The sequence below is a fragment of the Coccinella septempunctata genome, chromosome 5 (genome assembly GCF_907165205.1).
Source record: "Coccinella septempunctata chromosome 5, icCocSept1.1, whole genome shotgun sequence".
Taxonomy (NCBI): Eukaryota; Metazoa; Arthropoda; class Insecta; order Coleoptera; family Coccinellidae; genus Coccinella; species Coccinella septempunctata.
The window spans coordinates 29,310,030-29,324,326 of NC_058193.1; the positions used below are offsets into that span (position 1 = coordinate 29,310,030).

The 14,297-nt window shown below is 33.9% G+C and overlaps 2 protein-coding genes across 2 annotated transcripts; one reads left to right on the forward strand and one right to left on the reverse strand.

Annotated features, from left to right (window-relative positions):
• Nucleotides 1-465: 465 nt before the first annotated feature.
• Nucleotides 466-6,487, reverse strand: LOC123313559 (facilitated trehalose transporter Tret1-like). Its single transcript, XM_044898494.1, has 2 exons — nt 6,122-6,487; nt 466-2,039 (listed from the first exon to the last, which is right to left on the reverse strand). The coding sequence occupies exons 1-2, from the start codon at nt 6,165-6,167 to the stop codon at nt 727-729; spliced, it is 1,359 nt and encodes a 452-aa protein (XP_044754429.1). The 5' UTR covers nt 6,168-6,487; the 3' UTR covers nt 466-726.
• Nucleotides 6,488-12,586: 6,099 nt separating this feature from the next.
• On the forward strand, nt 12,587-13,821 carry LOC123313613 (calcyclin-binding protein-like). The gene is made up of 2 exons (XM_044898566.1): nt 12,587-12,746; nt 12,958-13,821. Exon 2 carries the CDS (start codon nt 13,046-13,048, stop codon nt 13,727-13,729), a length of 684 nt encoding a protein of 227 aa, XP_044754501.1. The 5' UTR covers nt 12,587-12,746; nt 12,958-13,045; the 3' UTR covers nt 13,730-13,821.
• The last annotated feature ends 476 nt before the right edge of the window (nt 13,822-14,297 follow it).

Genomic DNA, 14,297 nt, shown 5'->3' on the forward strand with positions numbered 1-14,297 from the left:
GGGGGTACCTTTTATATCCATAATTTTTTCGATGTAGGTATTGATCAAACGAAAGACATGAATGACATTGACTCTTTAAATTCCAGAATAGTTTTTCTGGGAAATGATGAATCGAAATTGTGTACCCTAATAGATTCGTGAACAAATGTATGAAAAAGTGTCCATGAAGTGATTTCTTTCGATCATTTTTTTACTACCATAAAAAGATAACTGGCAGCTTCCGAAATGATAAAAATCCTTTATCTATATCTATCTACTTTAGTCAATGAAGCTACTTTCCTCAAGTGCAAACCCATATTATCGATTTGTATATTCGAATAATCATACTATAGTAACCTTCTGAGGTTCAATTCAATTCGATGGGTGGTTTTTTCAAATATTTGGAGGAAAAATAAAGAAATGGGAGGGTGGATCATTTTGGGAGGTATAATGTTTATCAGGGGGATCGATATTATGAAGAAAAACTACAAATCCATCATTTTTATTTTAACATACGAAATATAAATAAATATGGAATGATTAAAGATTAATGACTTAAAAAAAGTCGTTTATATTTACATTTTTCCTCAATTTTCTAAATACCACAGCACTCTTAAAGGAAAAATTCAATGATCCAAGTTGGATAAATATAAGTTCGTCGTTCTTTATTCCTATATAACTTTCCAAGCTGAACTATTCCTCATCCTATAGTCCGAATTGCACTAACTTGCGTCCCTCTAACTCCAATCATGAATTGAGTTCATCTTGAATTTGTTGTAAGCTCTTGCCCTTTGTTTCGATCACGAAAAATACGACAAACAACGTAGCGAATACACCACATCCTGAGAAAAACCAGAAGATGATTCCCATCCCTATGGATTCACTGAGGGTGGGATACGTATATGTGATTATGAAACCGCAAATCCAGCATACCGCTGATGCCCCTGATGCTGCCAAGTCTTTTATGTTAGAAGGAAACAGTTCTCCCAACACAGCCCATGGGATAGGTCCAGACGCTGTGTTGTAAGCTGTGATGTAGATAACCAGAGTAGTGACAGGAAGCCAGCTGTAATTTTCGACAGAACTCTTGTCGTTTTTCTGCATGAAGAAGTACAAACCGATGAATATCTGCACCACCAACATGCAAACATGCGATATGATTAGCAGAATCTTTCTTCCCGACCTATCGGAAGCTATTGGTGTGATAAAACTGGTTAAGAATTGCACCAAAGCTATGATGATAGGTCCGTATTCCTTCGGCATACTGCCACCAGCTGCTTCGAAGATGGTTGTACCGTTGAAGAGCACTATGTTGATCCCTGAGAATTGCTGGAAGAATATGAGTCCTGCTCCGATGAGGAAAGCTTTGCGGTTTCCCCTATCAGTGAAAATATCCATGAAAGATCCACCTTCAGATTTCTCAACAGTTACTTTTATTTCGCTCAGTTCTTTGCTAACATCGTAGGTGCCTCTTATGGACCTTAGCGATTCTTCAGCTTTACTGTAGTCTTTCTTGATGAGGAAATACGGACTCTCCGGGCAGAAAATGAAGAACAGAACTATAAAGATAGCAGGGAATATGGCCAGGATCAAGTTGAACCACATGAATTCGACGTAAGGACCTAGTGTCACTGATGTTAGCAGTCCGAGGCAGATGAAAACGTTCATAGCTGCCCCTAGCATTCCCCTGTTGGAGTCCTCAGCGATCTCGCCACTGTACATCGGTATAACAGTGAATACTCCCCCAAGTGCCAGTCCAGCGAACGCCCTAGCGAAGAGAAAGCAGTAAAGGTTTCCGCTGAAGGCCAGTAAAAGGTAGCTGACGAGGAAAGGGACTCCGAGGAACACCAAGATTGGCTTCCGCCCGAACTGACCGGCCATCAAGCCGAATAAGGGGGCGCCAAAAATAGCACCGACTGTCAGCAGGCAAGACATCCATACTGATTCTGGGCTGCTGTTATCATATTGCTGGTCTAGGGGTGTGTCACCTGCGCTTAGTTTCACTTGAATAGGTGAAAACCATGTTAGGCAGGTACCGCAAACGAAGGAGACGATCTGAGCTGAAAAAAATAAGAAATTTAACACGTATCTGGCGGGGAAAATAAAAATGAGAAAAGTACTGCGCTTTTGCAATTTCATAACTATAGTGGTCATCGATGTGGGGGTGTTTACTAAAGATATTTAGTTGATGTGGCCGATACTTGATTATAATCTACGAGGATGTATTGATATCTAGTTAGCCTAGACCAGTTCCATGCATAAAAAATATTGCGTTACCATAGAAACGAACAATAACTCATTAGAAGTGTCAGTGTGAAGTTTGAGGTCAAAAAAGTAAACCAGAGTTACGCAATGAATCAAAAGAAAATGTCCACCGAAATTGTGAAAATCGAAAAATTGGACTATCGAGTCATCATCGAGTATCTGTATTTAAAAGGGTTAAGAAGTAAGCAGATTTACGAAGATATGCTTAATACCCTTGGTGATCAATATCCTTCGTACTTATGCGACCGTGAAAAATTTGACTGCAAGCTTCAAAAGAGGTAAATTTTCCATTGAAGATGATGACCGATCGGGAAGGCCAGTTTCTGTGTCAGTCCCCGAAAATATGCAGTTCTTGACATAATTTTATCAGAGCGTCGAATTGGGCTAAAACGGATATCTGAAGCACTGAATATTTCATACGAACGCGTTCATCATATAGTTCACGTCAATTTGGACATGAGAAAAATTGCTGCAAAATGGATCCCCAAATGTTCGAATGTTGACCAAAAGCGTGCAAGGGTAGAAGCATCGCGTTCGATCTGTGCTCGATTTGAAAACGATGTAGACTTCTCTAACCGAATTTTTACTATGGATGAGACTTAGTTACATATCTACGATCCAGAAAAAAAGCAACAATCGATGGAATGGCGACACTCTGGTTCTCCAAGACCTAAGAAGTTTCGTGTCCAAAAATCTGCTGGAAAAGTTCTTGCTTCAATTTTTTGGGATTGCCATGGAGGAATCATGATTGATTTTTTGGATAAGGGTAGAACAAAACCGGAGATTACTATTCGACATGGGACACGGGAAAAATTTATCCAAAAGGTGTTTTGTTTTTGCAGGACAACGCCCCTGCACACAAATCTCCATGTGGACATTAGTAAAAATCAAATTCTGCTCGACTGGAGTCACATCAATGTTGCAAATATTTCTAGGATGATAACTGAAACGCTGGTGTATTCATGAGTGTTTTCAAATTGCATTCTTAATTGACTGGTTATATACCAGAACAACAGTGTGTGTGTGTTTTTCAATGTAATGATGAAATTTTGGAATCGAGCAAAGAAAAATCAAGACTGGAATTGCAAAATAATCTCCGTTTTTGTTGTTTAGATTCTGATCACATCATAGCTCTATTTTGGAGCACCCACAAGTAGGTATATTCTTTGATTACATCCAATAAACTTCACTTTTCTGTTCTTCTGAAAGCAGTAAATTTTTAACTTTATTCTTCTTCTTAGAGATTGTAACCAAGAAAAACCAACAATTTAAATGAAAAATATAACGTTGCATAACACAATTCAAAAATAATTATTGATGATTTCAATGTAGTAATTTTACCAATTAATCAGTAGACACAAACTAAATGGTCACTCCCTGAATTCCTTAAACTGAAGCATTTCGGGAAACTAGATTTCAAAAAGCTTAAGATCTCTCCATTAGAGCTACGCAATTTTTTCTCTTTCGTTAGTTAGTTGAAGTGGAAATGAGGAATGGAAAAAAGAGAATAGTTCTATAGAATATATAAATTGTTCTCATTTCAAAGATTCAAGGACCTCCATATATAACAAAATAATCAACCAAGATATTATCTTGAACACCAACAAGAACAAATTGTTCAAAACAGCGCGTTAATTCAATGATGTGAGTGGAAAACCCTATAAAATGAAAAACACGATTACTGAGAAGATCAATTCTGGTAATTTCCTCTTATTAAAATCCTGTTACACAATTTCGCGAATCAAGAGAAAATGTCTAAAAGATGCCTGTTGTTACCTAGAGCTGTAACAACATCAGCTTTTACAATTATCCAATAGTCAACGTTTTATGTTTAATGAATCTCATACCTAGGTGAAGTTTAATAGCATGAAGTTGGAAGATTTATTTCTACGGTAGAAAATTGGTATCTTTTATTTACCTCATGGCCGACTCTTGTTCGAATATAAAAACATCTTATGAGTAAAGCAGCTGACACAAAACATGCCTGTTTTTTGTTTTCTTCTACATTAAATGCTTCTGACAAAAATTGTATTCATTATACCAAATCTACAAAGTTTATAGCTCTACGGAGAATGAGAAAAATATGAGAAAAAGAATCACCTTGTAGATGTACTTAATCAACATAAGTAGATAATCCATATAATCTGTGTATTTCCTCAATAGAATTATGATTACACATTATGAGAATATGGGTATTAACCAACTATGTGTCCTATCGTAGTTGAAACATTTCCGTATTCAACTTATCATAAACATTCGAAGAATGATTTGTCCATGACCGTATTTTTTGTTTTGTGACATACATAATAATGAAAATGCTACAAAATTGATACAGATCGAAATTCAGCAAACCACTCAAAGATAATAATCATTGTTATCATTTGCTTTTGAGAATATCAGGTTAAGAAAACCATTGAACTGATTCAATGCAAACAAACTAATAAACATGAAATTGAGGGAGAGGGGGTGTAATAATAATTTATTATAGTAAATTTAGCACGTTTTCAATGCCCTATTATTTGAAATGATGAACTGAAACAAATTTAAGGTGACAACAGATCTCAGATTTTTTCCCTGCGGTATTTTTTTTTTTATTTCTTTCACCATACTGAATATTTTGATAGGTTTCGATTCAAGGATTACCTTGATTTCGATTTAGTTTTAGGTGGCACCTATCCATTCTTTATTTACTCTTCGAAGCATGATTCAGTAAACATTGAATAAATAAAATTAGAACATGTTATTGTTGAATGTTGATGACGGAAATAGTACTACTAACAAGTTGTTGCCAAGTATTTTGGCCTGTGTCAAGGTTTCGTTTTCAGTTCTAATAGAGATGTCGCTTTTACTATAGAATATTTGAGATATTTGATAGCATGAAATTTTTCGGAAATAATTCCGGATAAACAAATTGCATTTAGAGAGAAATGGCGACCGAAAAACAGATGGAAAAATTAACTGACATTTTATGGAATTTAAAATACAAGTATTCATTCTCTTCAACGAGAAATTTTTGAATCAAAACTAGAAATGCCAAACGCACTACGATGATGAGACTTTCTATATATCTGATCAGAATATTGTACATAATGAATCGAATTTGGAATTTCTATTTCGAAAAATACGCTCTTATTAAAATATAGAGGAGAATCTGTAAACTTATCGAATTGTTCGATATCAAATCAAAATTTGCTTTTGAATCATTGACGTCAGTTATATTCAATGCACATATAACGATGGAACTGATAACTGATTAGTTGTGAAGACGCATCAATAAAATTTTCATATTTCAACATCTGATTTTCCATCATTACTTTTTTGAAACAGAATTATTTGCCTAGGTATTCGCAATTTGGATTTTCGAGAAGAAATTGGAGAATTGTGGAGAAGTTTCCAAACTCGTTAAAATTTCACAAATAATTCGAAACCTTATTTGAATTTTGAAGTGATAATGGTCATGTGCAGAAGAAAGTCATATTCGGTATTTATGAATCTTATTTTTCCTAAAAGGATTATATACTGAGAGCATAAAATTTGAACTAAAACTAAAATAACGAGCCTAACAAAGTCTTAATCTCTCCAATTATTTCAGTTAATTCTTTATATCGAATGAAGAAAAAAATGATTTTTGTTCACTGAGAAAATGCCCAATTTTCCCAGATCGTGGAATCATCAATTTTGACTTTACTAATGAATAATTTTCCAAATTAAAAACTATTGAATTTTGAGTAATGATAATATATGTAAAATGTATACTTGATGAAAAATTGAATGAATATTCAATTGAAAACTGACACGAACTTGTCAGTTCTTCTGTTCTGTTGTATGTTGTATATTTCGAAAATTGTAGGGATGATGCAGTTTTTTGAGTTCTTACCGATAGCTGAGATGATGTAGATCTTCATACCAGATGAAGCTCCCATTTTCAAAAACAGTTTCGATCGGCGCTGGAAAAACACGAACTAAAACAATTTGTATCGATCAGTTCGGTTCATAATGATTAGCTATTATCTCTTGAGAATGTCAAGTACATCACTGATAAAATCCGGTGAATAATTTAACAAATCACATACACTCAAAATTTGCACCCAACAAATCATACACAATGGTGTCAAAACGATTTTGAACCAATCGGGTGTGAGGATAATAGCAAACTGAACTTGTACTGCTGAAATACTGCACCGAGCTGCTGGAAATGACCATGCAACAGGACAACTTCTTCCGATGTGGATGTTGTAATGATTTTAGGTAATGGAGATATTATCCAATAATGAGTTATCGCGAATTTGGACCTTCGAGCTTAATGGCGCTAGTCTGGTTATCAGAACATATACAAATTAATTTTGTTCTGCTATAGATCTTCCGTTCGAAAATGCTCTGCTTCACTACTGTGGATCATGATAGGTTTATATAGTTTCAGGTGGGAAAGGGATTATTATACATTTCAGGATGAAGGAATTGCCTTATCGAACTTTAAGATCCTTTTTTGAACTTCATTTTCCAAGATTATCGAGTTTTACAAATTGAATCAAAAGGCCAAAACTGAACTTCTCATAAACTTATGAAATAAATGGAATTGTGACTTTATTTTATCAACTTAATGATCCTTTTGATGGTAACCCAATAATTCGATCATTTCAAGAGTTTAAAAATCATTGAATTTTGCTTTTATTTCTTTCTGAGTGTTTTGAAATGAAATTATCTTTAATTTTTTTTCACAAAAAGGGCATTGAATTGCACAAGTTAGTATGGTTTTGACTTTCTGTGGCTATGAACTATAAATATTGTATTTATTTTGTTATAAATTTTACAAAAACAGCTTTTGTTACTGAGAATTTAATTGAATTGAATCATTTTCGTGATATTCATATTGTGAGTCAGTATATAAGTATGGATGATTACATCAGTAAATGCTTTGTTTTTAAATGTGAAATCACTTTTCATAAAAGTTATTGAGTATTCATTTCTTACTTTTCATTTGATATTTTTGAAATCTTTTGAATTCCTTAAATTCTTCAATATCTCGTTGACATTTCTAGATATTTATAAAAAAATTTGGAACAACCACGATAGAATTACGACCGATATTCTGATGTAGATCAAATATTTATTTTCAGATCAGTGGCGTCTGATCATTGTTTTTCAAATTCGATAACTTTTTTTCAAAGTTCTAATCAGTGTTCACAGAAATGACCTCTTAGTGTTTCTAATAGGGATTGGTATACAACAAAATTGGCTAAGGTTGGCATGTACCGCTGAGCCAATATTCAAAATGAAGTAAAAGAAGAAGAGAAACGGAGGGCAGAGCAATCTGCATTTTATTCCTCTTAATTAAAAATCATTTGTGACGCAAGTACCTAACTGCTATCCATTCTTCTTTTTGAAACAATAGAAAAAGCAGGATATCTATGAGTAGGTAAATTTCCATTGAACGATGCTTCATTTAACTCTCATAATTATTGCACAAAATAATTATCATTATCAGATAATATTAGAGTGGGAAGTGAAAGAATGTTTCGTTATAATATGACAAAAATTATTGCCTAAAGTGCTTTTTACCGATATGCTAAATGCTGTACCTGATGTCTGTTTTTTCCAGTTCGGAACCATCCAAGGTTGATTCATTTTTCAGAGAGTAGAATGTTTCATGTTAAATTTAGTGGCCTACCTTGCTTCAAAAAAATTGTTCATTCAAGATGGCTCTGAGCTAATACAATTTCAAATTAATATTACACCCATAAATGTTAACTGAATCTCAGTACAGCCGATAGCAAGAATTCATAGATTTCTAATCCTGCTTTCCTTTAGGTCAAAGCTGTTTTCAATCATTTTTTCGTCTCATTCTCAATTCTATCACAGAGAAAAGTTCTGTATTTTAAAAATTTTCCCGTTAAAAATACAGTCTTTATATAAATGATTTTTTCATCATTTCTAAATTCTGTGATATTTACTTCAAAACAAGCACAGAATATCAATTTAAAGCCAACTGAGATGTCACAATCCTCTATAAAGACCCTGTATATTTTAATCCTCAACGAAAGAATGTTCATGAACTTTTGTTGTGCCTCTGCAATTATATTAGAAATGACACGTATATTCGTTTTCCCTTGAGACTTTAAAAACAAACTAATAGATAGAGCGTACTTACATGCTTAAGCTTAAAATTGCATGTTTATTTTAATTATTAGTGTATAGTAATTTTGAAACATTATTTTCAATATGGATATTGCACCAATCATGGGGGTAACTATTTCAAATAAAATGTTACTGTATTTCAAGACGAAAATAGTCGTAAAAATGTTTCCTACAGAAATGTTGAAAAAATTATTTCTCATTTTTTCAATAGCATCTTTATGTTGAAGTTTATCTAAAATATGAAATATCATTGCTTCAAATAAACTGTTTCAGTGTATCGAGCGGAAAGTAAACTCATGATTAAATATGATACCATATTAGTTTCTTATTTTAGAATGAAAAATGGAGACACAACTTTGTACATTTTGTGAATGGGACAATTATCCAATATTGCAGAAAGGTTTTCATTGGGTCAGAAGGTCAGACATGATTGCTCTTGAAATTGTAACAGGAAAGAACTTCTGCAGTCATTATCAGTCATTTTGATCAAAATGCTCAATAATCTGCTATGCTTTGTGTTGAAAAGGATGTTAAATGATTCAAAATTGTAACAATCTAACCGAGGATCAGGCAATGTACGAGTCTAAAGAGAAAGATTATATCGTTTTGAGATAAAAATTTGGGTGAGTGGTCTGGGTTTTCTGAACGATTATGAAAATGAAAATTGTATACATTGATTTATTATTGCTGAGGTAATTTTTCAAAACATTCACATCATATATGTTTGCCCTGCACTCCAGACTCCAGATAATACAAAAAAATTGTATGTCATGGACTCCTATTGGACCTGAAATCTAACCCAGCTGTTCTAGTTTGTGACATGTACTTTTTTGGCTGTTTCAAACTTCAATTCTCAACCCCGCGAATTTTTATATCCTATAAATAAGATGGTGGGCTTTCATTTGTCTAATGATATGTAGAATTGAATAAATTAATTCATTAAAAAAGAGTTGCGATCTTTAAGCACAACTAATTTCATGATATCAGGTATTAATTTTTAACTGTCACACATTATCGAGAGATAAGTCAAGAAATGATGAAGATCACAAAAGTAATTTTTTGAAAATGGTAAAAGGAATGGTTGCGCATTATCAAAATTATGTTGGTTGTTTGAAGAACTTCGAAACGTATATTTTTTCATTACATTTATGATGGACACAAAAAAAATTATTCTGGGAGTAAAAAAAATTGAACCTTTCTTTGTTATAATTATCCTCTGCATAATCTGTAGATATTAAGAATGGATTACTATGATTTTCCGATATGATAACGACCAATAAATAATATGAGCATTGTCAACCATACAATTGAATATTTTTCCTTATGATGAATTTTTACTCTCGATGATAAACGATTCAATGAAATATTTCACCTACATGATTACTCGGAAATAAAATTTTTCATGGTGTACCCACATGTTCAATGAGTGTTCGTTTTATTCCTCTGCCAGTACCTAGAGTTCAGAGATGTTTCAATTCGAATTTTCATAAACAATGAAAATTTTATCCAGGATTCATGAAAATCAGATGAAGATTTTTTTTTAAAGTTGAATTTGGAATGTTAAGATCACAATGTCATTATCCTGAAGTTGGAGTATTTTTGAATACGGACCTGGGCGATTGCCGTTCTTTGGGATTTTTTTTTTGGGTCGCAACCACATCACCTGATCGCAGTTAACGGTGACTTAATGGAGGTACCTGCCCCCAAGAGTAAGTAGTTTTGCTCATTATCCCTGGTCGGACATGGTAAAAATCCGGCAAGAATTTTTCGAAACAGCCACGTAATTTTCAAAGGGTACAATTAGAATGCAACATCGAAACCTGTCCTCTGGTTTACGGTTTTCTAATCTTCAGGAGTGCGCCAACTTGAAAAATGCCCCTGCAAATAATTGACAGTAATTTTGTGTAATCGGTAATATGATTCGTATACTCATCAAGACAGACAACTATCACTGGTCGTAACTCACTCATACGATCATCAGACTGAAGAAAAATTTAATTTTATAGTATTTGATGGAATTCCGAGAACACCCTAGTATATGAATGGAGGTCAAATATGATTGAAGTTCAGTTGAATTGACTCCTTCAGGAAGGAGTAGGTCATTTTTACTGAACTTTTCAGGAACAGCCATCATGGAAAAGTAAGAAATTGGGAGGAAAAATGATTTGATCCTAATTTCGTTATGGAAAAAACTTCAACAACTGATGTGATTGCAGCATAAAATTTCCTTGCAAATACGAAATTCTATTAAAAAAAAATTTTAGCTTTTGAAAGCTTTATGGTATGAAGCACTAATTGTTCTCAGTCATGGAAATTTGTGCATTGGAGACAGTAGCGTATCCAGGGGTGATTTGAGAGGTGATATCATAATTTTATATTTGAAATTCTGTAAAAACCAGATTGGGTGTGAAACTGGTGTTTTAAATTTTACATGTCTGAAACACGTCAACGAAACATATTCTCAAGCTTTTTAAAAGGTCTGTGATATATTTACCATCATCTATTAGAACCAAAAAATTCAATATCGATTGAAATTTATTTTGGGAGGATTTTGCATCTCTTCACAATTCCAGAAGATTTTCAAAAGTAGATTTTTTTCGTCTGATGAAGGAGTCTGATATAGACTCCGAAACGTTACGAAGAATTATAATTTCAACGTTATTTATTTTGAGTTCATTGTCAGGCAACAATTTTTTCTAGTTAATTTGCTCCTGACAAATTAGTGCAAGAATTTACGCAGGAGCAAATCGTTGATTTCATTTTTAATTGATTTTGTTTCAGAAATTGGGAGTGAAAGCCCTAAAAGGTTTGTGAAGAGAAAAAATTCAATGTTTAAATAAGATGATATCTATACTCCACATTTATTTTAGCAGTCGGTTGGCCATGAAATAATTTTCTCAAGTTTTTGTAAACAGAACGGAATAAGGGTGGCACTCATGCAATGTCGTCAATGTCATAAAGCCGTTGCCACAACTTATATCAATTTTTATTACGAAAATGCCGAAAGTGATTGAAAAACAGAGAAGACAGGGTTTCAGGAAGTGCTATTTAGAATTCAGGACCGCTCATTCAAATAGTTATACCCTGATATTCTAAAATCCACAATACGTCAGACGGTAGCGACATATTCAATGTAAAAAAATTTATATAACGTTTCATCTGAATCTAAACGACATATATTTCAGCTGAATATTTACACAATCAGAAAGATTGTGAATGAAGAGGATGACAAAGATTTTCCTTCTGTTGGGAGACCCAAAAAAGTGGTGGCATTTGAGAATTTTATGTTTGAGTGAATTAATGCTAGTTTACTACAGGATTTTCGATGAATTTCATCGTAGAATAATTTTTTTTTCATTTGACGTGTCCTATACATTGTAAATGTCTTGGTACCAATAAATACCTAATTATTATCATTATATCAATGTATTAAGATGAACAGCCACAAATACGCGCCAGTTGTCCTGTTAATTATTTATTCATGTGAAATTTTTGTTCAAAGGTTAAGGTCATCTTGACTTGAAACTTCCCTTAATTGCTTTTATTTATATTGATGCAAGATGATTTTTGTTGAAGAATTTAACATTCTTGTAATTATCTGTCAATTCCTTCGGGAGATACCCATTCCCAACCACTGCATAATATGAATTTCATCTTCGGGTTAATATTTTTGAAATCTACAACTGATGTAACGTATTCAAACTTTAGCCAAAGAAGATAACGAACATTAACTCTCCTCAAGCTAGTGCATATTATGATATTATACTGATCTCTTGTATTTTCCATGCAAATAAGTGATTTGGTATGCCTTCATTCAGTTTGTATAAACTTCAATTATATTCGTCACATATTTTCCGAAGAGATTCGACATTGCGATAAAATACGTAATAACAGAAACTTTTACGTAGAACGGGCAACATAGCGTTGATTTAAAACCCAAAAATGTTTTGACAAGCTTCATAACCCCACATTTTCGTACTATACATAGTGAAATGTGTCAAATTTCCATGGCCAACCGAGTGCTAAAATAAAAGCGAATGGTATACTAATGATGACTCAAACACCATTGTTTTGCTATCATAACGAAAAGCAATTGTCTTTAATTCTAGGAGGAAAGAGAGGGAGAGGGTGATTTTCTCGAAGAAGATTACCGCTCGTGATGAAATTCAAGCAGGTTAAATTTCTCCCTTGTAATGAAGTATTGAAGTTTGTTGCTTTTCGGCAAGGTCACTCATGATGTTTTTTCTAAAATTAGATACATATGTCATTCGCGAAATTGCCAAGCAACAAACTTTCATATTACAATCGAGAAATTTTGCCGGAAAAATTTCATCTCCAGTGGTATTACATAATTTGAGAGAATAAAGGATGATTCATGCTAGACCGCGTCGGAGCCGGGCCGGGACCGACTCCGGGCCGTTGCAACCGGGTCGCCACTCTGAAAACACGGGCACGGCACGTGTCCCAACCGGTGTAGCGTGGATGGGTCAATTGAAATTGCTCATATAATTCTTTTACCGTGTCCCGTCCGGGTCCCGGTTCGGACCCGACACGGTCTAGCATGAATCAGCCTTTAAGCTAAAAATCGGTTAGTATTGAAACAATCAAGTTAGCAAGTCTACTCGATTCTATACACCCCGATCATAGACATTGACAAAACTCAAGTATGACAGAAATGGAACGACAAATTAACGAGATAAGCAAAGATATATTCGAGATAGAATCCCTCCTCAATGTTTCCAGAAGGCAGAGAATCAAAAATTTCCTCAGTCTCGAACTGCGGAAACTAATATCCGAAAAACGTCAGCTTGAAGAATCTTTCAGGGACGAGAAAACAAGCGAAGCTAAGAAGAACAGAGACCCTTTGGATGTGAAGAACGTCCGAGTGAAAATCGACAATTATGCTTGGGACCAATCTCCCAAGTACGTAAAATTTTTTTTGACCCTGAAGAAAGTCCACCAATTAGATTCGGAAGATATCAAGTGTCAATTCGGTTCGGATTATTTATCTTTAACCGTGAAAAATTTGGAAAATAAGGATTATTTCTTCGATGTCCAGAAACTGTTGCATCCAGTCGTTCCAGAAAAGAGCTATTGGAGGGTTAAATCTGATACCATCGTTATATTTCTGGTTAAGTCCAGCGCATTGAAATGGCCGTTTTTGACTAGGATTGACGAAGAAAGCGCATCCAAGAAGAACAATAAATATGGAGTGGATAAGACCGAGAAGCACGACGAGAATAGTCTATTTTCTCTCGTGAAGGATATGTATGAGAAGGGAGATGATAGGCTCAAGAGAACAATAGCCCAAGCTTGGACTGAAGGTCAATCTAGTAAAGGCTACATATGAAACAGTAGCATTTCGAAGTTAATTACACAAATACTTATATCTTCTACCTTTCATTGTTTTGTATCAATAAATACACCTATTTGTCTTGTCAATTCATATTTAAATCCATAAAGCTTACAAAGCTCAAGGTGTAAATGGTGATTTCACCATTACTCTAAGTATTGAACTAGGTACATCCAATTCGGTTGAGGGTTCATTACTTCCAATGATCTCGAAAAGTTTCTCACTAAATTGAATTCAATTATGATACCAGTGAACTTCATAATGCATCCCTAAAAAAAGAGCAATCATAATTTGCATAACTTTGCATATACTTGCCTCAAGATGACCTTCCTCGACTAATAGTTTTAGGTACCTAATATTATACCTAGTGCAAGTTATGTTATTCAGTTCAAAAATAAAAATAAGTTTCAGTATTGCATTATCAATTACTTTTCAGTTCAAAATTGGTATAGGTATTTTGTTCCATTAATTCTCATGACTGATGATGAAATCTAATATATTATTCTACCAATAATTTAACGCTTCTTTTAGTTCATTTCCTCTTTTTATTAAGACTGAGAGAGCT

What these genes read in the sequence shown, in the direction of transcription:
- LOC123313613 (XM_044898566.1), top strand. Translation starts at nt 13,046, where the DNA reads ATGACAGAAATGGAACGACAAATTAACGAGATAAGCAAAGATATATTC.
- LOC123313559 (XM_044898494.1), bottom strand. Translation starts at nt 6,167, where the DNA reads ATGGGAGCTTCATCTGGTATGAAGATCTACATCATCTCAGCTATCG. An exon ending in CTACATCATCTCAGCTATCG is followed by an intron (nt 2,040 to 6,121) that starts GTAAGAACTCAA and finishes TATTTTTTTCAG; the next exon opens with CTCAGATCGTCTCCTTCGTT.